The sequence below is a fragment of the Pseudophryne corroboree genome, chromosome 2 (genome assembly GCF_028390025.1).
Source record: "Pseudophryne corroboree isolate aPseCor3 chromosome 2, aPseCor3.hap2, whole genome shotgun sequence".
Taxonomy (NCBI): Eukaryota; Metazoa; Chordata; class Amphibia; order Anura; family Myobatrachidae; genus Pseudophryne; species Pseudophryne corroboree.
This window is the reverse complement of record NC_086445.1, coordinates 1,004,402,435-1,004,427,317: the sequence shown is the minus strand read 5'-3', so window position 1 is coordinate 1,004,427,317 and position 24,883 is coordinate 1,004,402,435. Positions and strand designations below refer to the sequence as shown.

General features: G+C 41.5%; 1 protein-coding gene across 1 annotated transcript in view; it reads left to right on the top strand.

The window, feature by feature from the left end:
- KCNJ6 (potassium inwardly rectifying channel subfamily J member 6) overlaps nucleotides 1-15,120 on the top strand; it is a 371,462-nt gene extending 356,342 nt beyond the window's left edge. Inside the window, exon 3 of the mRNA XM_063956569.1 lies at nucleotides 11,156-15,120. Coding sequence (XP_063812639.1) covers nucleotides 11,156-11,481 — 326 coding nt within the window. The 3' untranslated portion in view covers nucleotides 11,482-15,120. The remainder of the gene's footprint in view (nucleotides 1-11,155) is intronic.
- Nucleotides 15,121-24,883: the final 9,763 nt, after the last annotated feature.

Below are 24,883 nucleotides of genomic sequence, written 5' to 3'. Positions count from 1 at the left end.
TAACCAAGACTACCACTACTAGAAAAGACGCGTCCTGCTACGAAGAGCGCGCGCATGCGCACTCTGCAGAAACAGATACCGGATGTGGGGCGGATGTGAGGTCATACAATGCCCGGACCGGAAGTCGCGGCTACACGATACGCTTCAAGCCTTTACACATGCTTTTATTATATTTCTTAAACATTATCTTTTAATATATGATGCCCAGATATGTATAAGTTTTTGTTGATGTCCTAGAATGCTTTATGGCCGTTTTTTGAATAATCTAAGTAATTAACCACAGGAAGTGATGTAAGCACCATTTCCTGTACAGGATGAGTATATATAGTAGTGCTGTCTCTAGTCTCAAATCACCCCTTGATGAAGTCCACACAGGATGAAACGCGTTGGGTGCTACCTTGATCTAACCTCAAACACTAAGTTAAGATTTTTACTCCTCTTTTCTTTGAAATTTGACTGCTTCTATTCCTATAGATTTTATGTCCTATTTTTTATGTTCCTTTTCTATTGAAGTTTTTTATGAGCATTATATGCGTTTTTTATGTGTGTACTTTTCCTATATTAATTCCCACCTTTTTAAGACCTGGGTTTGTTTTAGTGCTTCATAAATAAATGTTGTTCCTTTTTAAAAAAAAAAAAAAAAACTGCCTAACTTTTATAATACTATTTGGCACCAGTGGTCGCCTTCAGTACCTCATTCCCTGTCTACACATTTTATCTTAAGGCATTCATACCAGTGCCTTATCATACCTGAGGTCAATAGGCTGACGCCCTAACAAATCATAGGGAGTGCCCAATAAGCAGTTCTTTCCTTTTTTACTTCTCTTTTTTATTTTCATTTTTTGTATTTATTTTTTAGTCCTTTTTTATTTCATTCTTTGGTCCTGATACTAGTGTTATTATTAGAGATACTGCATCTGTGGCGCTGACGGCTTCTTTGGTACACATGTATATATATATATATATATATACACTCTGTATATATATATATATATATATATATATATGTATACATATATATACTGTATATATATATATATATATATATCCCTCCAAAGGCGGCACTCAAAGGTTCAAAAAAATGACACAAGTCGGCTGTTTTTAAGGCAAGCCGACTTGTGTCATTTTTTTGAACCTTTGAGTGCCGCCTTTGGAGGGATATATTACGTGGAGCCATGCAAGCTTACATGTGGAAGGCACCGGGTGCAGTATGTGCTTTATGTCAGCGGAGTGCCGGAGTTGGAGGAATATATATATATATATATATATACATACATACAGCGACTGTCCGGCACTCAATATCTCGATGCAGCTGCCACGGTGCTCACAATTGTAGATAATATAGCAAGTTCCATGATGTCTGCTGTGTTTTATTTATGCCAGGTCCACTGAGTGCCCAGCATCGTTTGAGATATATACACATATAGATGCAGGTAAGTGGCGGCACTCAGTATACAAATAGCAAGAGAAACATTTTGCTCCTTTATTACAGCATCATCAGGGTATAAAACCATAAAAACAAACTCTCCATTTAAACCCTTCACCACACCACGTGAATGCATGGATCCCGGAGATCAGACTGTGGCGTCCTGCATGATGTCACATCATTCAGTCCATATCCATGGAAATCAAAGAGCAAGTACTCACTGTGGGAATAATATACAGAGGGATAATAGTAAGAAACGCAACAATTTCTAGAACCTTAAATGTTACACATAATATACCCCTAAAAAGTACAATATATCAATAGCTAATACAGCACAAACTAGTTGTGGAGCTGATCATAGGAAACAATGAGACCGTCATACTCATTTAACCCTATAGGTGATAACGTCCCCAACATAAAGCCACCTTGATTCACATTTCAGCAGTTTCAAGGATCTATCACCATCTCTTAAGCTGGGTGGGATATGGTCAATTATTTTGTATCTTAAAGATGTCCATGTCCTGCCTGTAAAAAAAGCAGAGCGAACGGACCGGCCAGTATCAATAGTTGCTCTAATGGCTGTCTGGTGTGCCGCCATGCACTCCTACAGTGTCCTATCTGTTTTACCGATATAACTCAGGTCGCATGGGCAAGTCATTATGTAAGCTCTACATCTGGTTGTGCATGTTACCCGGTGTCTAATGGCAAATCTTTTCCCACTATCGGAGTGAAAGAAGGAATTTTCAGTGATGAGGTATCGACATGTTAGTTAATACATATATAACGCCCACTGGTGTAGCTGGACATAATTCTAGTACCCTGTAGATTAAGGTCCCTATCAGAATTTACAACAGGCCACAAATTATTCGTAATATGTCAAATAGTCCCACTAACTTTGTGATTAACCCAAGGTATATTTTTACATTCGGTTTTCTTTGGTTTCTATTACAACAACTCAATACTGGGAGCTGCTAAAGCCCACCTTTTGGCCCTCAAAGGATTGTCCAGGGTATAACCTCTGACCAGAAATTTCCATATTATATTGTCAATATGCTCAATTGCTTTTCCCTCATCACTGCAAATTCTTCTGGCACAGATAAACTGCAAATACTGGAGCCCGTATTTAAATGATTTCAGATGTAAACTACCGGAATGTAAAAGGTATTCCTATCGGTAAGCTTGCCATAAAGATCCGTGCCAAGAATACCATCTCTCAATTCTACCCATACATCAAGAAAATTAACAGAGCAAGCATCAATAGTTTATGTCAACTTGATTGAACTGTCAGTTATATTATGACATTCAATCACTGAAACAAACTGCTCACAAGATCCAGTCCAAATCGGGAATAAGTCATCTATGTATCAGGCATAAAGTAAAATCATGCCAGATACAGTACATAGACTTCCTGAAAGAAGATTTCCTGCACTGCTAAGTACATCTATAAATTAGCATAAGATGGGGCCACATTGGACCCCATCGCACAGCTGGATAGCTGCAGATAAGATCATCTTGAGCAGTTCAATTACTAAATTAACATTTGGTTCAGTGTATAAGGGGTTATCTGTGATAACCTTTCTGATAGTAAGCAGCCCTCCAGTGTTAATAACCATATATAGGCTGGATATGTCGATGCTGCTTAAAAAAATGGCTAGCAGGGACAGGCCCAACCTGAACTAACTGATTCAGAAATGCAGTGGTGTCCAATAAATATTTACGGTGACCCACTATGCATGATTGGAAAAGTGCATCTAAATAAATAGCCACACGCTGAAATAAGGAACCTCTATCCCCTTTTGGTGCCAGGGAGGGGACACGGCATCCTTGTGGATTTTTGCAAATGTGTAGAGCAGGGGAGTAATAGGGTGATAAGGGATCAAAGATTTATATAACTCACTTGAGATCACTTCTTCCTCCACTGCTCTAAACAAACAATCAGATAATTCCCTGCAGAAAACTGCAGTGGGATCACGTTCCAATAATTTATACACTTTAGTGTCAGATAATTGTTTGACAATTTCATATTTATAGGCATCCACTATTGCTCTGCCCTTTTCGGCGGGGCGAATAATAATATTAGTATATGATGCCAGTGTGCTTATATTCATCAGGTGACAAATTCTTAAATCTCTTATGTTGCAAGGGGACAGAAACAACATCTTTATGTACATTATTATTAAGCATACGAGTAAACATTTTAATGGACATATTATAAGACACAGGGTCAAATGAAGATTTAGTTAGCAACCTACGTAGTTGGGGTGGAAACTCAGATGTATGTCCATGGGTGGGCAGTTGAGCCTTAGAACCATTAAAATGTTTGTGAAGTTTCAACTACCTGTTAAGGCGGTCAGGGCCATCTTAACAGCAGTGTTGGACTCTAGGCAAAGCAATGCACTGGGTCCCCTACCCATCCTCCAGTGTTAGGTGTCAGGGATGCTATCAGTGGCAGCTTTGATGTCCCGAGGGCGGTAGGGGGTGTTCTATCTTCCGCTCAGCGTGTAGGATCTGGAGCTATTAATTACTCCTTAACTGTACAGATGGGTTGGGTATGGCTTACCGGCGGCCGGTCTTCGGCAGTCAGCATCACGACACCGGGATCCGGGCCGCAGAATGCTGGTGGGGGAAGAGGGGCGAGCGCAACAAAGCCCCTTTCTCACTCTATGGGTGTCGTGGACACCCACGAGTGGGAATAGTCCCTTCCAGTCGGCATGCCGACAGTCGGGATTCAGAGCAGTTGGGATGAAGGGGTCGTAGTCTGACCACCGGTCTCCTGACCACCAGTCAGATAACTTCCTCCAACACAGATGGTGGGAGATGGGGCGGTAAGGAGAACATTAAACTGTAGAAGAGGCCATTGGGCTGAATGAAGGGGCCTCGGTACATGACTTCCAGGGTGGTAAGGGGTGTATAATACGCAAGGGAGGGGTGGATATTGGAGCCGGTTTAATATTCATCATTTTGGGAGGGCAGCTTGCTTGACTATAGATATCTCCAGTTCTAGGAAATAGATTTCTTAGCTTTAAAAAACTAGAGAGTCCCACCTTTCAGGAGCTAGAGCAATCTACCAATGAAAATATAAAACTGCATACCAGGCGTGTGGAGCTGGAACAGGGACCAGTTGCTGGAAGGCTGGTATCTCTTGTTCTGGGCGTAATAGAGTCAAGCTATCAATATTCATCAAATGGAGAGAATCCCAGCTTTTGAAGTATACACTCAATTTTTTTTAAATCAGACAGAACCCGAGATATCTCTCTGGGAAGAGCAATTAACAGGCTCGGATGGGGACCACTGATTTAAAGTTGGATATCTCCAGTTCCCCAGGGCCGATTTTCAAAAATCTGGTTCCCTTGAAAAAAGGGGATCCTCAGCTATCAGCCTTATAGTCCTGGGGCCCTTGGGCAACTGCCCATTGAGCTTATACGTAAAGACAGCCCTGAAGGCAGTACTTTTCAACTTCCCAGGTAAAACATCACTGAAGGAGCAAATTAAAGTTCACGACTTAATACTTTGGTTTCAAGCTGGTACAAAGGACATCACCATGCCTTTCTTCCGGAGCCTCTGGCACCCCTCCTGGTAAACCTCCTTTGTCGCCCAACAATTGGCTACGGGTACGAACCCATAAAGGAACAGCAGAATTACGTCCACCACTTGTAAAATCAGAGTCACTTGAATTTGGATGTTCTTGTGATGAATCTGTATCATAAATTCATCTATGAATAGAGTGTCGAAATGTGTGTGCAGGGGCGCCGACAGCTGTGCTGGGCCCATGTACTTGGAGGGGGTGTGGCCAATGCTGGGAGGTGTGACCATCCCTCCTACTTTAGAAATATTGTTAAAAAAGGTGTCTATGCGGCTTTGAAGCGGTCGCAAGTGCTGGACAGAGGGGCCAGCCCCTATCTTATAGTAGCTGTGAAAATAGTGACTAAAACCAGGTGTATTTCCACTCCTGGCCAACATTGCATAGTCAGCAATTCCATCAATGGGTTCTCTCAGACCTCTGCCTGGTTAGGAATACGCCCCATTAAAGTCCTGTTACAATGTTTCAGCTACAATTGCAGATATGAATGAAATATGTATGGCTGCATCATCAGCCCATCACCGTAGTGTGGAAGATGGGAAATGATGGGTGTGGCTATGCTAAATAGTGGGTGTGGTTTAGCTTAAGGCGGGTCCAGTTTAATAAACAGCATTGAGAAAATGTTTATTCTTGAAAAAAAACTAGGAAACAGAAATATAATGCTGTCACATACATCATACAGAACAAAGACAGTGGTATTGTGAGTAAGAATTAGCCCCATCCTAACAAAATATGGGGTTTCCTCTCTTATTAGTTTAGTGATTCACCTATCGGTGCATACACCATACTTCCCCAGGACATCTGGGAGACTTGCAAATTTTCGGATAGTTCCCAGTAACCCGGAAAGAGTGAGTGGGTAGTAATTCTGCATCACGCCCACTTTGTAGTGAAGTGTGCAAGATAGGGAGTGTAAAGTCAGTTATTGTGTGTCTGTGGGGAGGGGTTGGGGTAAAGACTGAAGAGAGTAGAGGACCCATGTGCAGACTTACTCTCTGTGAGCCCTCTCCTCGCTGTGGCACTGTAGAATCTGTGCATCCCCAGGTCTCCAGAAACATGGCGCCCGTGTTTTTCCCAGAGTCTAATCTCTATTACGCATGCGTGGGTCTCTGAAAAAATGTCCACAACCGGGAATCCGGAGTGGTAAGTAATTAAATATAGGTGAAGGGTGTGGGCTCCACTGGACCCAGGGGCCTGTGTGCACCGCACACACTGCCCCCATTAGAGAAACACCTATGGGTTGGGGCCAATATGATGTGATTCCATGGAAACTGCATCATTATTGCCCCGCCCTCTCTTCAGAAACTCATGACTTGAAGCATTAGTCTGATATTGAGATGAGTGATGCATAGAATTGGGCCCCGCTCCCTCAGTGACATGCTGCACCTCCCCTCTAGGATTAATAGTTGCCAGGTACTGTATGCCACACACTGCGTGATAGTCGTGTGCACCAGCTGACCAAACGATAATTGTTCACAGCTTGTTGAAAAACTAGATCATTTGGTTATCAAAACTGTCCAATCCTCCCTACCAGTCATTCAGTTCATTTTAAGTTGGGTACAGAGATTGCCTCCATACATTCGTACAGAGGGCCCAATTCAGGTCTGATAGCAGCAGCAAATTTGTTAGCTAATGGACAAAACCATGTGCACTGCAGGTGGGGCGGATGTAACATGGGCAGATAGAGTTAGATTTGGGTGTTGTGTGTTCAAACTGAAATTTAAATTGCAGTGTAAAAATAAAGCAGCCAGTATATACCCTGCACAGAAACAATATAACCCACCCAAATCTAACTCTGTCTGCAAATGTTATATCTGCCCCTCCCCCCCCCCTTCAGTGCAACATGGTTTTACCCAACTGCTAACAAATGTGCTGCTGCGATCAGGTCTGAATTAGGTCCAGAGTGAGGAGGCACTCCGATTATCGCTCCATCGCTCTGGTCGGCTGCACTATTGTGCATCTACGTCTTAATCTTAAGTACCATTGAAAGGTGATTTAAATTAGAAACATTCCCATACCTTTTTCAGAATACTAAATAAAAAAAGAAGCCATTTGGGGCTGATAACAGAGCAGCGTGATCAGATGGCTGGTCTGTGGGAGGTAGGACAAGCTGTTGGTCCGTGAATCTGAGCTTTGCGTTGTCGCTGTTTTACATTCACTGAACAGAACCAGCCAGAATACAGGATATTACAAGGTGTTTAGTAATGGAATTGGCTTTCTTCATGTATACTAACACAGCTAATAGGAAAGTGAATAGGAAGTGCTGGCTGGAGGTGCAGTACAGCACATAGGAGGAAAAAGGGATAACACTCTGTGTGAGGCATCAGATGAAAGGGAAAAGCATATAGAGAGATCTCTGCTCGCCCAAATATAGCACCCAGCTGGCTCTGAAAATCATCTGTAAATACAAACTGGTTTTTATTTTGCACACAGCATACATTGAAGCAGAGACTTTATTGAACAGCATCTGTGTTTTACTGAAAGTAATAAATTATATAAGCAACAATTAGTGGTTTATAGATTAATTAGTATTTTAGACCCATCATTCACAAGGTCACTAGCTATTGTGTCCTCCTTTGCAGGATTTATTTTCCTCTATCTTCTCCCACCTTACCATCTCAGTCACCTCTTTCCCCTGCAGCTGTCTCATCTCTGTCCCCCCTTCCCCCTGCAACTGTCTTTTATCTGTCTCCCCTTTCCCCCGCAGCAGTCTCATCGCTGTCCCCCTTTCCCCCACAACTGTATCATATCTGCCCCCTTTCCTCCATAGTAATCTCCTCTCTGTCCTTCCTTTCTCCTGCAACTGTGTCATCTCTGTTTCTCCTGTCCCTCACATCTGTGTCATCTCTGTTCCCTCTTTCCCCTGCAACTGTCTTATCTCTGTCTCCCCTTTTCCCGCAGCTGTCTCATCACTATCCCCCTTTCACCCACAACTGTGTCACCTCTATCCCTCCTTTCCTCCACAGCTATCTCATCTCGGTCCTCCCTTTCTCCTGCAACTGTATAATCTCTGTTTTTCCTTTCCCTCGCATCTGTCTCATCTCTGTCCCTTTCTCTCTTTCATCTGCCGCCTCTTACCCATCTTTCTCTTTCAACTCTGTCCCACATTCTCCCCTCTGTCTCTCTCTTTCATCTCTGTCATCAGCCCCCCATCTCTTTCTCACTCATCTCTGCCCTCTCCCCATCTTCTTTTCTGTCCTCTCTATCCCCCCCCCCCCAAACTTCTTCTCTCTCATCTTTCTTCTCTCCCTCTATCTTCCTCTCTCTCCTCTCTGTCCCCCTGTCTCACTCTCTCTCATCTCTGCCCCTATCTTCCTCTCCCTCCTCTCTGTCCCCCAGCTCCCTCTCTCTCATCTCTGCCCCTTCCCCAATAATCCTCTCTATCATCTTCTCCCCTTCACTGTCTCCCTCTCACTCATCTCCGCCCCTCTTCCCATTTTCCTTTCTATCATCACTGTCCTCCTCCCCAGTCACCCTCTATTTCATCTCTTTCCGCCTCCCCCCATCTTCTCTCTCTTCTCTGCCTCCCCAGTGGGTTCTTGAAGGGTGAAGTGAGGGGGCACCTTCGCAGGCTCCTGTCCAGGAAAGTAATAAGCCAGTCAGGGAGATCCATGCAAGGCAGACATTTTTACATTTTTATTTGTGCCAAAGTAAAGGATCATCAAAATGTCACATTTTATGTGAAAATATATCGTTCCAAATATATGGTTGTGTGGACTTGGTTTTGCACAAGTAGATTACTTGTTTTATTGATTGTCAATGTATTTTTTACTAGTTCTGGGTGTCTATGTGCTGTAGCTCTCCAGTGTGCTGTTTTTTGCTTTAATTTGAGAGTACTACAGAGGAAATTAGAAGCACATAGATCAATGATTTTTATTAATTAGAAATAAAGCAATTTGCTCTTACATTGATCAAGAAAGAAGCAAGCATAGACATCGGAGTCACAATCATTACAGCATATACCATTATCTGGAGGACACGTGTCGGTAGAAGGAGGTGGGTTCTCGAAACGCTTAGCGAAAAGAACACAGACTTTGGTTAACCATGTGCATACTCTACTTTTGCGATGGCAATTGTTCTGCTAGTTTATTACTTGGCTGATGTCAGGGCCGTTTCTTGGGGCAGGCGAGCAGTGCATCCGCACTGGGCGCCCGCCGTGGCACTAACTGTGACTCCCTGCTTCCCCCTCCTATTTCTCCCCTAGTAACCCGCTCCGGGGGCAGAGTTTCACGGAATGACGCGGTTGCGACGTTACATCACGACGCAACCCCGTCACTCCGCGAAACTGCCCCCCCCCCCCCCCCCCGAGCAGAGTACAGAGGGGGATCTAAGTTAGGAAGAGGGAAAGGCCGGCGCGAGGAGCGACTGGTGAGGCGGGCCGAAGAGCGGTAATCGCCTCTGTAAGTATTCTCTCTCTCTCTCTCTCTCTCTCTCTCTCAATGTGTAAAATGGGGACACCTGCCGTAATGTGTGAAATGGGGACTCTTGCCTGCCGTAGTGTGGGGATTTAATGTATCAAGGGCATTGCGGTGTGGCATAATATGGTGCAGGGGGCATTACTGTGTGGGGCTTAATATGGTAGAATTTTTTTTTCCTGTGGTGGTCGTGATCTGTTGGAGCAGGGTCAAAAACTGTATTGTGAGGTAGTCTTTTCAGACGATGCCATGCCCATTTAAATGAGGCCACACCCATTTAGATGAGTCCACGCCCCCTTGCCGGGTGCGCGCGCAAGTTTTTTTTTATCTAGGTGTGTGTGGGTGGGTGGGGGGGGCACATTTTTTTTATGTCATGGGGGGGGCGCATTTTTAAATCTCGCACTGGGAGCCAAATTGGCTAGAAACGGCCCTGGCTGATGTAACCAAAACTTTCTGGTATCATCACGGGAGAAGTAGGCTGTCAGGCAAGATGGATTGTTTATAAAGCATGACACATTGTAAACACTGTAGAGGCCTCCGTTGCAGGCACTCAAGTCATGGTAGAACTCTGCTGCTGTTCGGAAGGAGGATTCCAAAGAATTTCTTATTCATGGGTATCATCCATAATGAGATTTAGGATGGAATGTAAGAGAATTAGGATTTGCTGCTATTTGACATCAGTTTTGGCCTCCAAATCACTGGATGCAGAGTGATATGGAGGCTAAGAAACCAGTTGCCGGCAAAGGGCATTGGGTTTAAAGCCTACACATGCCTGGAGAATTGTCCATCGCCACGACTGTACATAACAAACAGGGAAAGAATTAGCCATGCGCTACCCGTTTGTCTAGTATATGCAAGCTATTACTCATCGGTGCTGGTTATCATGGGAGGGGGCCTTCCTAGAGAATTAGGCCCAATGCTCAAGGGTACGGGACCATTCGTGTTACCCCTTGGGTACCATGGTGATAATAATAATTATTTTCCCCCATAATAATCAAAATAATATTATTTATTGCCTTATACTTAAATTCTAAAATAAATGTCCTCTTTAATAATATAAGATTCATTCTTGACATTTCTAAAAAACAAAAAAGTGCCCCCCCTACTAAACGAAATAATATAAATGTGCCTCCTTAAAATTACATTTAAATTAAAGTGCCTCCATGTATAATCAATTTTTAATTAGTGCACCTTTTTTTTAATAAAAAAATAAATAAAAAGGATTGGCATAAAAATAAATTGTAATAATTTCCCTAACTTTCCACTTTCCGCACCCTCGTTCCTTTCGTGATCTCAATAGGAAATAACATTGAATAAGTAATAATACTCAGACAGATAATCAGGGGATGTGTCTTATCATTAAGATAAAGGCCTTTTATTCAGTTTTTGGAGGCTTGAAATGTTCGATTCAGTTTTATTAATAATGTAATTTGAATATGAAAAAAAGGAGCATTCAATTCAGAAAGGAGTGTACCTAATGGATAGCAGGAAGCAAATGTTTGCAGAAAGGGTCCTATTAGGAACTTAATCGCATCACTGGTGGGCAGACAGTATACAGTAGCACTGGAATTGGGGATAACTCCCGTCAAGTTGTTTCCTGCTTATTATTTTTATTGACATTTTTATGCCGAACTTGATGTCTTTAGAAGTTTATAAGAACTTGTCAAAGTTTAAACTACCCTGGTGCAACCTGTCTACGTATTACTACTGAAATTTTGTTTCTTTTCATCTCTACAGGCATGACTTGTCAAGCTCGAAGCTCTTATGTCGCATCAGAAATCCTTTGGGGCCATCGCTTCACACCGGTTCTTACCCTAGAAGACGGCTTTTATGAAGTGGACTATAACAGCTTCCATGATGCGTACGAGACCAACACTCCCACGTGCAGCGCCAAAGAGCTGTCCGAAATTATGAGCAGGGCAGAGATGCCTCTCAGCTGGTCAGTCTCCAGCAAACTGAACCAGCACCAAGAGTTGGTCAACGAAAATGGAGAGAAGAACCTTGAGGACCAAACGGAGAGGAACGGGGACGTGGCCAACATAGAAAATGAGTCAAAGGTGTAAAGCCATTACAAAGATAGTCTCTGATTTATACATACCGCTGTGTGAAACTCCACATAGTGGATAGCAGTTTAATGATACGCTAGTGAGAGGTTGCTTGATACAACCTGTGGTTCTGACAACACATACGTGTCCAATTACTGCACATTGCTAATTAAATTGCACAAGCTCTTATTTTTGGGGCTTGCAAATGGTAAATTTCAAGCAGTGACACCAAAAACCAAATGAAAAAACCATGGATAGATGGTTCTAAATCTTCCTTGGAATTAAGGTTTTTAAGGGGGGCAGGGGGGATATTAAATCCCAAATGAAAAAGATTGCTTTATGGTCAGGAAAAAAAAATATATAAATTTATAAGTACACTGTACATACGCCTTATGTAATATTATTCTCTTACAATTTGGTTATAAACCAAGCATGTACAAAAGGAATGAACTCATATATATAGCTATGTAATAATTGTAGGTTTGGATTCATAATACTAGGATTGATGATGCAAAAAATAAAATAAAAAACACTTTGAATTTTTACAACATATTAAAAACATTTTGTTCTTCATGTAAGTTTCACGTACATCATATATTAGCGTATACAGTTTTGATCTATTCTTCACTCAACCAGACTGGCAGCTGTATCAAGTACCTCAGTATTTCTTTATATTAAATGACTTCTAAAAAGCCATAGACCAGGGGACATAAAAGATGACAGGATCAGAGAACCAGACAAACTGTGACGCTGTTTACATAATGATCTAACAACACTGCTTCTAATTATGCTACAATATTCAGCCTAGTGTAGGCTCCCATTGTTCTTTGAGAAATGATTAACTACAGACTTAACAAATGGACGTTGTTGTTTTTTTTTTACCTATCTGCTCAAAAAAGGAGAATTGCAGGATAAAATTTTAGGACTTTTAAAAATTATTTTTCAAATTATTTTTTTAAAGACATTGTTGCCAGTGAGATATTAGAAGGCTAGAAAATATTGTGAGGTTAATTAAAGTCTCGGGAATTAATTAGGGCCCGCATTGGACAAAACGTTTAATCAATCTCACCGAGGGATTCTTATGGCTGATTCTGAAAGTTTGTTCAAACTTGGAAAGCTTACTGCATATATAATGCACAATATAATAGTACATAAATAAGAGTTATGCACACCTATCAGGTCAATATGGTCAAAGAAAAGGGAAGGTCCATCTTCAGTTTAAAAGAGTCTTCCTTGAAATATCTCATAAAGATTGCTCATTTGGGGGGAGATGTATCAAGCCTTGGAGAGGGATGAAGTGGAGCAGTTGTCCAAAGCATCCAATAATCTTCTGTCATTTCAATGACTGTGCCAGATAAATTGCAGTTATAAACTGATTGGTTACTTAGGCAACTTCTCCACTTTATTTCTCCTTGGCACAGATTTATCAAGCTTTGGAGAGTGATAAATTGCATGGTGATAAAGTACCATCCAATCAGCTCCTAACTGTCATTGTTCAAACACAGCCTGTAACATGGCAGTTAGGAGCTGATTGGTTGGTACTGTATCACCGTGCAAATTTATCACTCTCCAAGGCTTGATATATCTGGGATAAGGTTTGGTACGTCTCCACCTTGGTGACTTTGAAGCAGTTTTCTTTTGAAAGCTGCTTGAAGAACCCATAAATGTTTGAAGGCATTCACTGTTCTAACAATCAAATGAAACGCTTTTTGAAATCAAAACTCACATCCCTACACATTTAATTAGCATACATTAAGAGATGTACAGGCCTGTAACTATAACAATCTGTTGTCATCATTATATCAATAACATAAATTTACGTATCATCTGATCATTCAAGAAGTCTTTTGGAGACCTTCTACTTGAGTTGTCGGTAGCTGACACGCAACCTTCTTGAAGAATTCTGTATGTGTTCAAAGGGGATGTTCTTAAAATCTGGGTGAAGTGCAGTAGACTGTCACAATTTCAAGTTGGATTCTGGGACCAGTGGACATGTGAAAACTATACACAAACAGTTCACCAATTGTCTTATTAAAGGGTATCCATAAAACCTCAAAACTTTTTTTAGAATATTCTTTGTCCATCACATCAACCAGCAGACCACTGGTTGAATGGTTGCTGTCCCTGACTATCCCAACCCAATATCTGCATCTATTGAGGAGAACCTTGCTGTGGTAATCCTGACATATTGTCCAGAGCTCAGAGCTACAATACGTCCATGGTAGATCTCGTAAATGGGAACAAATCTACATGAAGCCAACTAAGAGGTCAGTCCAAGGAACTGACTACACTCCACTATATAGGGGAGAGACAATATTATATACAAACAAACATATATGAATACAAATAGATAGTATATATATATATATATATATATATACATATATATATATATATATATATATATATATACACATACTGATATACATATACACACACTCTATAGCCATTTCTGCTTAAGGGCTAATTGTGTATTGTAAAAAGTATTCATTGGGCAGCTTGGTTATTCCATTATTCTACTTTAAAGTATTAAAGTATTCGACTTTAAAGTATTAATTGGGCAGCTTGGTTATTCCATTATTCTAACATAAAGTTCCTCAGCACAGAGGTGCAGAAGTTTTTCTTAGCAATAATTTAATAGCAAAGCACACTTAGAATTATCACTCAACAGCAGACTTTACTATTTAATTATACATGTTACTAGAATTCATTAAGCTGTTAATTAAGTTATCCCCAAGTGCATGTTGACCCATGTAGTGGTTGCAGAACCGTCTGTCACCAGCCTGCTCAACCCATTCCTGATGACATCATGACACACTGATGATTGGCAGTCTGCTGCTTTAGTGGTTCCATACAAGCCAAACTGGTGTGATTCCAGAGATGTGCTGAGATTATTGTTTCATTAGATTCCAGATATTGTACAACATAGAAATCAGATTGATGTAGTTATGCCAAATGTTTGATAAATAATAACTTCTAGGAAGGACTATCAGTTCGTTATCTGTTGAATTGTACTAATAGATGTGGATAAATATATTTATGCTCAATTATATATCTCCACCAGATGGATGCACACATTTTCATAGAGATCTTTGATGAAAAGCCTCACATCATTAGCCTCTTCTGTGTTTTATATTTAGATGCATGGATTGGTGGAACTATGAAGTATTTGCGCATGAATAACTGTTGAGTATTTGCGGATGAGTAACTCTAGAGTATTTAGGATGAGTGACTAAAGAGTATTTTAGGATGAGGAACTATTAAGTATTTGAGGGTGGATAACTACTGTATTGAGTATTTGAGAATGAGTAATTACTGAGTATTTGAAAATGAGGAACGATTGAGTATTTGAGAATGAGGAATGATTGATTATTTGAAAATGAGGAACAATTGAGTATTTGAGAATGAGGAACTATTGAGCGTTTGAGGGTGATGAACTATTGAGTATTTGAGAATAAGGAACTCTTGAGTATTTGAGAATGAGGAACTATTGAGCATTTGAGGGTAAGGAACTATTGAGTATTTGAGGATAGATAACTATTGAGTATTTGAGAATGAGGAATAATTGAGTATTTGAGGATGGGTAACTATTGAGTATCTGAGGGTGAGGAACTATTGAGTATTTGAGGATGAGGAACTATTGAGCATTTGAGGGTGAGAAACTATTGAATATTCGAGGATGAGGTACTATTGAATACTTGATATTGAGGAACTATTTAGTATTTGAGGATGATAAGCTATTGACTATTTAAGCATGATGGAGTATTGAAAATTTGCGGATAAGGACCTATTGCAAATTTAAAGATGTAAAGTTAGTGAGTATTTGAGAAGGGGGAGTTTTGTGATTTTAAGCATAAGGAACTATTGAGTATTTAAACATGAAGAATTATTGGGTTGTTAAGGATAAGGAACTATCCTTAAGGAACTATTAAGAATTAAATGATTAGAAATTAGCATTAAAGAAAACTAGACCTAAGCTGACCATTTAGCATGTTATTGCAATCTTTATAAATATTAACAGTTTTGTGAGCTCATCAGAATTAGAAAAAGATTGCGATCATGTTCAAGCCCATTCAAGGATGCTGCTGTCACCCACTCAGGAGCAGGGCTGCCGACAGCTCTGCCGGTCCTCAGTATTGTGAGGAAGTATGGCCAACTGGAGGAGGTGTGGCCAGGCCTCCTTTTTACAGAAATGTAAAAACTAGACTAGGTGCTGGTTGGTGGTCGGCTATTGGCAGATGGGGGGAGTAAGGTGCCGGGTGCGATCTATCCCCCCTCCGCCACTACACATCAAGCAAGCAGAGGACTCTCTCTACAGCCCAGCACACATCCACATGTTCTTGGCTTGGGAGAGAGGCTGCTGTAGCAGCAGTCTCTTTCTTCTCCCTACCCGAAGTACTGCTGCAACTGCCTGTTGCAGGAGTTGGGGGACAGGCTGCCACCAGGCCCCTCCAAAAGGTCCAGGTAAAGAGCACCTACACCCCCAACACACACAAACAGCACACACTTCTGTGTCACTGCTCATGAGTTTGATCAGTATAAGACAAAGATGGCTTGGTGGCATTTCCTTTCCATTCTGTCTTTATCATAACAAAAAAAAGTGGAAGCGACCTCATGCATTAACCCTTCCCCCACATAATGTACACATCCTAAAAGCTGCATAACACCTAAAGCGTTATAAATGTGAGAGAATTTACTTTAAACGCCTAGCTAAGCCAGTCAGAGATATTTGAGCATCCACAACATTCTGTAACTCAGATTGAGACATTCTGCATTATTCTTAATAGAGTTCAGCTGATGTTAATGTCCCATGAGACTGCTGTTACATAATTACTTTATTTGCATAGTAGATTTATAAATTATAACCCTTCAAAAAAATACTGGAGCCTTAAAATTATGAATCTGCCTTGGCTGGTCTAAAATATTGTTTTTATTTCTATAGAAAATGTAAAAATATATCTCATTCTCAGGAGCGAGTGCATCTGTATATGTTGCACTGTGATAACGATTTCTCCCGAATTATTTCACATCTGTACACAATGTCCTGTGTGTGTGTTTAAATGCAACTGTTTTGTGACAAGTGGTTTACAGAAATGCAGCACATGGTATTTAAATGATTTAGGGGGAGATGCAGCAAAGCTTGTAGGGAGGTAAAATGGAGAGAGATAAAGTACCTACCAATCAGCTCCTAACTGTCATTTTACAGGCTGTGTTTGAAAAAATGACAGGGGCTGATTGGTAGGTACTGTAACTCTCTTCAAGCTTTGATAAATCTCCCCCTTAATCTGTACCTGCTGACATTACCAGTTTGAAAATTAAGACAAATATAGAGTAATAATTTACAGTCACACAATTAATTTCCCTCTCCACTTTGTAAAAATCTCAGAAGGGCACATGAAGCAAAAATATGGCTTAGGACATAAGTACATGATCAATAATATGCATTGAAAGGAAAATTGTGAATTAAAGATAATGAAAATTAGCCACGTCAATAAGTTGCAACATTGTAGTCCTGTATAAATATGGTTCCAGCTGGGATATAAGGTTGTAATAGCTGGGAATGGGATGTGCATAGTGGAGGAGGGTCCATATGCTTGCAATAAAAAACAGTGCATGGTACGGGATCTTCATTAGAGACAGTATAATTCTATCCAAACATATTGTGCTGGTTTGTGCTCTCTTGCCAACAGACATTTGACAAAAATTCAATAGCCTAAGGGCGGAACCAAATAAATATGCTTTATTAACTTAATATAATCTGCAGCTTTTCTTGACCATTTCTATATATAGATATGCACTTGCAGTTTCCTGACTTGAAAATAACTGAAAAACGTAAGAAGTCTCCGCATTTTACCAAGCGCTAAATCAAAGTATCAGGTCATTTAATGATGGGGTATAGTCCAGCAATACCTAAATAACATTGGCATTTTAAGTAATTTTGATGGTGGATCACTAAACCTAACATGCAAGTTACATTATACAGACTACAAATGCCATTTATAAAATATATAATAATAGTTAATTAATCAGAAAAGGAGTTGTAAAAGTTGAAGCTTAACGACATTTTTTTATGCTTTTAAATATAGTGTCCTGTGGTCAAGTTTAGAAAATAAAATCATTTGAAGTGGATGCCTGTGATAGCCAATGGGGTCACTACAAGAGTCACATACAGCAGTCAGTCTCACTAGGTGATATATTTTTCTAGAGGGGTAATCAACGAAGAGGGCCCTTGATAATGATTGATGATGATGATTTGTAACTGAGGGATAAAAAAAAAAGACTGCACTGTGTAGAACCTTTTGTTCCAGTAGGAAGCTCTTCAAAGATAATCTTTAGTGCAACATTTTTCTGTAAAAATAACTTGAAAACTGCATGTTCCTTAATGATAACTTTGACCATATATAAAGGCCACATATTTAAAGGCCACATTGCAAGAGAATTATCTTTCCAAAGTGTAACCATGGTCGTAACTAGGCGTGTGCGGATGGGACACTGCACATAGCGCTGCAGGGTAGGGGGCACTGTTGGCAGCACTTGTCAATTATCTGTTTTAATTACTTTTACTTGCAACTTCCCCCCTTTTTAAAGACAAGCATCTTTGGGCCACCGCTGTCTCCTACTCTGACCCCTTCTGTCGCTAATACCTATACAATCATTATAAACTCAACTTGAGATTTCTTTGTTATTCAGTCACACTGTCCTTGATTTCATTTCAAGATGCTGACATACCCAGGATTCAAACCCATTGCCTGTGGCAGACAATCTATTCATTGAGCTATCTGCCCTTGCATTGAAAGCTATAGAATTATAACTATTTGAAGCTTACCTTGTACTTTTTGAAAAAATTATCAGCATTACAGCTGAGCAGATCTATGTAGTGTGTGGCTGCAAGAGATTGCATGTGTGGCTGCACACTACATAGATCTGCCCAATTGCAATGCTGATTATTATAGTTCTCATAGCTTTTATGCAGGATCAAATAGCTCAATGAGTAGGGTGTTTGATTAGAATTCAACAGGTTATAGGTTTGAATCCTGGGTATGGCAGTATATTGAAATGTGTTATTCAATAAAGGGTATTGTGTCTAAATCCATTTTCTTGGTCTATAAATGTGCATGTAATATATATATATATATATATATATATATATATAGTGGGAGGGGCATCATACCATAGGGTTTCTTTGGGGATCAATCTTGGCATGTCCCTTCCCCTCGAGGCATGCACCTTATGTCCCTATTGAAAAAAATGGGGGGAAGCGCCAATTCTCTCTCTGGCACAGGGCACCAAAAAGTCTAGTTACCACTCTGTGTAACAGACATCCTATCTTTCATCCTCGCACAAGACACTATAAACTAGTCTTCCAAGGCCTGAAGTGATAACAGGGCTACAAACCGTTTAATATTTCTAACATTCTGTTATGTATGTTATAACAACTTGCATTGATTGATTTTTCCTATTACAATAAAATACATCTATTTCAGTGAATGGTTTAGTGGTCCTAAAGGGAGTTTCACAAATGGATATTGGTATTTAGCCAGATTCCCCCATGCATCAACAATGTCTTTTAGTAGACACCTCTCTAATGGGTTGATGTATCAAGCAGTGAAAAGAGTGACGTGGACCAGTGGAGAAGTTGGCCATAGTACATTCTTGCCTACTTATTTTTTCTCCTCTCTGGGACAAGCCTGGAGAGGAGATGCTGCTGGGCACCCAGAGAGGAGGGGCAAGGCTCTGATGTCATCATGCCCCCCTTAGTTTTGCAAAAGATCACAATTGCAGGTCTGCAGGGGCGGGAGGATGGACTAGAATGATACAATTCACATCATTTTAGCCATGCCCCCTCACCGCAGATCCACAGTTGCTGGTGATCATCTCTCCATCCCGCCTGCATCACTAGGATGCAGGTGGGATGTAGGAGATCTGCCTGCTCTTCCGGGGGTGCAGGGGACTATACAAAAATTGGGATCTCTTGCAACTTCCTGGAGAGTAGACAAGTATGCCATAGTAACATAGTAATAATCAGCTTCCAGGTAGCATTTATCAAGTATATTCTATGAAAAGAATAGTTAGAAGCTGTTGCTATGGCGACATCTTCGATTGTCCTCTTCTCCACTCTTTTCACTGCTTCATATACATCAACCCCTAAAGATCTTATTTCATGTTCCCAGGATCCCTACCATCACCTGTATTATATGGCCTACCATCACCTTTATTATATCGCTTGCACAGAAGTTTGCTGTCAGACTATTGAACCTGCCGTAGCTGTTACAAGATGGGGGTGTGCAGCTGACTAAGCCGGTCTCCTTTTATTCAATTAGCTCCCACTTCGTGGCATACCCTTACATCAGTGATAGGTAAACTGATACACTTCAGGTTTCTCGTGGGCGGTCCCCTAGGCTTCAAAACAGCCACCTATTATCTTAACTCAGTAATATGTTAAAACATTACATTTCATTAGCTGTTATAGCATATCAACAGACATTTTAAACAAGTGTTACAAGCTTTAACAAACAAGTCTGACAATAAAGCAAGAAGGAGCAGGAGTCCACAGGTGATGGTGTGTGGGGCCACCTGTTGCTGGCAACATTCTCCCCTGCCAGATGCAAATGTGGCTGGAATAGAAGAAATGGCATAAGCCCCAGTGATGGGTGGAGCTGGCTAAGTATCACATGTCCAAAAGCAGACAACCCCTATCAAACCATCGGGAGAGGGGGGGGTAAAAGTAATTGCTATCTATTTTATTATCCCCAATTGGGGAACAGAAAGTGCTTTACAGTGTTTACAGTTTACTGACTCCCGTCCAAGCCACGCACACAGATAAAATACAGTGAACACTTTATTTTTTTCACACAGTATGTACAACTTTGCCGAAAGCAGAGTTGAATAAACTTCCTGAAGATGTCAGGCTTGTGTGTCTGCACCAGTGTGATCTTTTAATAACTATATATATATTTTAAATTCAATGTCTAGCTACAGAAGTGTTTTGTTGGTCAAATTGTTTTGGTTCGAGGGATTATTTTTGGTTGGTTTGTTTGTGTTTTCTCTCCTCTATGTAAGCAAAAATACTTCCAAGGCTTTTACGACCATCTTTGTACTGCAATGTCCTCGTTGAAATATGTCTATTTTTCTACAGATGAGGTTTAAGTGTCTTATGTCTAATTTTTGTAATTTGAGATGACCCGTCAAAATGTCAAAAACAAAGTCAATCAGGTGGTTCTAAGGGTTAACTATCTCCGCACTTGACAAGAATCTACCGCTTCTATAATGTCACCACCTGATGGCAACAACTTCATTCCATGAGTTGAAAGTCTCTTCACCTTAAAGTAAAGCTATTGTCTACACGCATCTGGGGCAGCCATGTTGTGGCCCCACCCCATATTACCGGGTCTTCCTAACAACTCAACTGTAACCAGTGACTGTGAACCGTGGTGACCTCTGTCTCTGAGTTAATTTGCCATTCATATTGTACTGAATATAGGTTCGAACCAAAATCATGGGCGCCTCCACTGTGATTAGGCGATAGGTGAACTTTAAATGAAAACAATCATTATATATGTATTCGAATATGTTAAGTACAATTAGATGCAGACCGCAATTTAACCTCAATAGGGATACTAGCACATATGTGTATGTTTATGGTTATTTTTAATTGCAAAACTTTTTGAAGTTTGAATATTATTTATAAAGTTTCTTATATAGCACAGCAAATTCTGTTGCACTTTACAATTGGAATATATATTTATAACGAAATTGGTAAATATATAAAACAATATTTTCTTAACTTGAAATTTATTATATTTTCAACAAAATAAATAAAATACATTTTGGAAATTATAAATCCCTAAAATTGTAATCTTGTCCCTAAAGAGGTTAAATAAAAAAAAATTAAAAAGAATTTATAGGGTTTTTTTAAACTTATATTTGTTTTATTATGAGTCTCCTTACTGTGATTTTATAACCAACAGGTGTCCATGTTGCTCTCTATGATGATTGAAAACTTTACGCTAATAATGAATTAGTAAAGGGGAGGAGCATCCCAACTAAACACTATGCGAGTCTTGCTAATGTAATGCCTTGCAGTGTTTCATTATACTATATGTAACTGTGCACAACGCAATTTATTCCGATGATAGCGCTCATTTAAGAACTCAAGGCTTTAAGGCTTCAAGCTTCATATCTTTTATTTTTTCTTGCAGACCAACTGTAATTTCTTTAAAAAAAAAATCAATGAATGAGAGATGTAAAATAATTATGCAAGTTGTTATACAATTATAAAAAAAAATCTATTCAAAATGAGTCTGTCTTCTATCTTCTCTGTTTTTTACCTGCCGCTAAATCATTACTCAAATATTCCCATATTCCATGTCCAATCAAAGATGTACATTATGTATTGTACAATGCCTGCACTAGAAAATGACTTTAAATGAGTTGGGATTGGGTTGCGGGCGGTCAGCAGAACGACGCTGGGATCCCGGACCACTGGGATCATACCGCAATCCTTTAAATATATACTTTTCTCCTGAATTCAACTCTAGGCGTGGGAAATCTGTGGACCTAAGTCTGAATTGTGCATAAGGTTGTCGCAATATCAGGCGCTTTCAACGATGGCAAATCCTATGCGAACATAGGTCCGTTTTCTGGATTCAAATATGTGACCGCACCAGCGCTCAGGCCGCGAGTGTAGTCGTCATCACTGGTAATGGAGCTTACACCCACCCCATGCGTGAAATTGGTGTGCACTTAGCATAAGCTCAGTCAGCGCTGTATCAATAATGTGTGTATGGTGTTAGGTGCACAAGGGCCCCTGATTCTGGCATGGCCCACATCGCACATACTGCATTTATTATACTCACCTGTCCAGAGACTGCATTGGTGCTGTAGAATTCACCAGGAAAATGGTGCAGCGGCCATTTTTTCCAAAGACTTGTACATGTGCAATAGACAAGTCACCTGAAACATTATGCGGGAAACCTGGTAATGAGCCATAGACTCTGACACAATGCCAAAATCTACTGCAACATGAGAGAGGAGGGGACTCATATGCAGGGCCAGCTCCAGGCATGTTCAATTGGAGTGGTCACGCAGGGCGCTGGCTATTTAAGGGCGGCCAGCCATTTCTAATATGGTGCCGGGAGTCAGCCAATCAGAGCTCATGGACTGGCAGCATCAGCTACTGATTGGCTGCCGGGCCGCGAGCTTTGACTGGATCAAGGACCGGCGCCATATTCTTAGAACTGCGCCGTGCAGACCAGACATCATGGTGTATGAGTCTGGGGTTGAGGGCGGGACGGGTGTAATACAGCAGCTCGGGACGCTTGTCCCTGCTGTTGTAGCTCTCTGCCTGCATGTAGCTGAAGTGCCGGGAGTGAAGCTCCAAGACCCCAGCATTCAGCACACTGCGCACCGCCCATCCCCGCCACACTGGGATCCGGTTATGTTACACAGGACGCATTTGTGTATCTGGCAGCACTGTGGGGGCATTTGTGTATCTGGCAGCACCGCTGGGGGCATATAATGTGTATCTGGCAGCACTGCTGGGGGCATATAATGTGTATCTAGCACTAGGGGCATTTGTGTATCTGGCAGCACCACTGGGGGCATATAATGTGTATCTGGCAGCACTGCTGTGGGCATATAATGTGTATCTAGCACTCTGGGCATTTGTGTATCTGGCAGCACTGCTGGGGGCATATAATGTGTATCTGGCAGCACTGCTGGTGGCATATAATGTGTATCTAGCACTGGGGGCATTTGTGTATCTGGCAGCACTGCTGGGGGCAAATAATGTGTATCTGGCAGCACTGTGGGGGCATTTGTGTATCTGGCACCACTGCAGAGAGCATATTATGTGTATCTGGCAGCACTGCTGGGGGCATATAATGTGTATATGGCAGCACTGCTGGGGGCATACAATGTGTATCTGGCAGCCCTGCTTGGGGCATATAATGTGTATCTGGCAGCACTGCTGGGGGCATATAATGTGTATCTGGCAGCACTGCTGGGGGCATACAATGTGTATCTGGCAGCCCTGCTTGGGGCATATAATGTGTATCTGGCAGCACTGCTGGAGGCATATAATGTGTATCTGGCAGCACTGCTGGGGGCATACAATGTGCATCTGGCAGTACTGCTGGGGGCATATAATGTGTATCTGGCAGCACTGCTGGGGGCATATAATGTGTATCTGGCAGCACTGCTGATGGCATGTAATGTGTATCTGGCAGCACTGCTTGGGGCATATAATGTGTATCTGGCAGCACTGCTTGGGGCATATAATGTGTATCTGACAGCACTGCTGGGGGCATATAATGTGTATCTGGCAGCACTGCTGGGGGCATATAATGTGTATCTGGCAGCACTGCTGGGGCATATAATGTGTATCTGGCAGCACTGCTGAGGCATATGATGTGTATCTCAGCACTGCTTGGGGCATATAATGTATGGCAGCACTGCTTGGGGCATATAATGTGTATCTGGCAGCACTGCTGGGGGCATATAATGTGTATCTGGCAGCACTGCTGGGGGCATACAATGTGTATCTGGCAGCCCTGCTTGGGGCATATAATGTGTATTTGGCAGCACTGCTGGGGGCATATAATGTGTATCTGGCAGCACTGCTGGGGGCATACAATGTGCATCTGATAGTACTGCTGGGGGCATATAATGTGTATCTGGCAGCACTGCTGAGGCATATGATGTGTATCTCAGCACTGCTTGGGGCATATAATGTATGGCAGCACTGCTTGGGGCATATAATGTGTATCTGGCAGCACTGCTGGGGGCATATAATGTGTATCTGGCAGCACTGCTGGGGGCATATAATGTGTATCTGGCAGCACTGCTGAGGCATATGATGTGTATCTCAGCACTGCTTGGGGCATATAATGTATGGCAGCACTGCTTGGGGCATATAATGTGTATCTGGCAGCACTGCTGGGGGCATATAATGTGTATCTGGCAGCACTGCTGGGGGCATACAATGTGTATCTGGCAGCCCTGCTTGGGGCATATAATGTGGATCTGGCAGCACTGCTGGGGGCATATAATGTGGATCTGGCAGCACTGCTGGGGGCATACAATGTGCATCTGGCAGTACTGCTGGGGGCATATAATGTGTATCTGGCAGTACTGCTGGGGGCATATAATGTGTATCTGGCAGCACTGCTGGGGGCATATAATGTGTATCTGGCAGCACTGCTGAGGCATAAAATGTGTATCTCAGCACTGCTTGGGGCATATAATGTATGGCAGCACTGCTTGGGGCATATAATGTGTATCTGGCAGCACTGCTGGGGGCATATAATGTGTATCTGGCAGCGCTGCTGGGGGTTATATAATGTGTATCTGGCAGCCCTGCTTGGGGGCATATAATGTGTATCTGGCAGCACTGCTGGGGGCATACAATGTGCATCTGGCA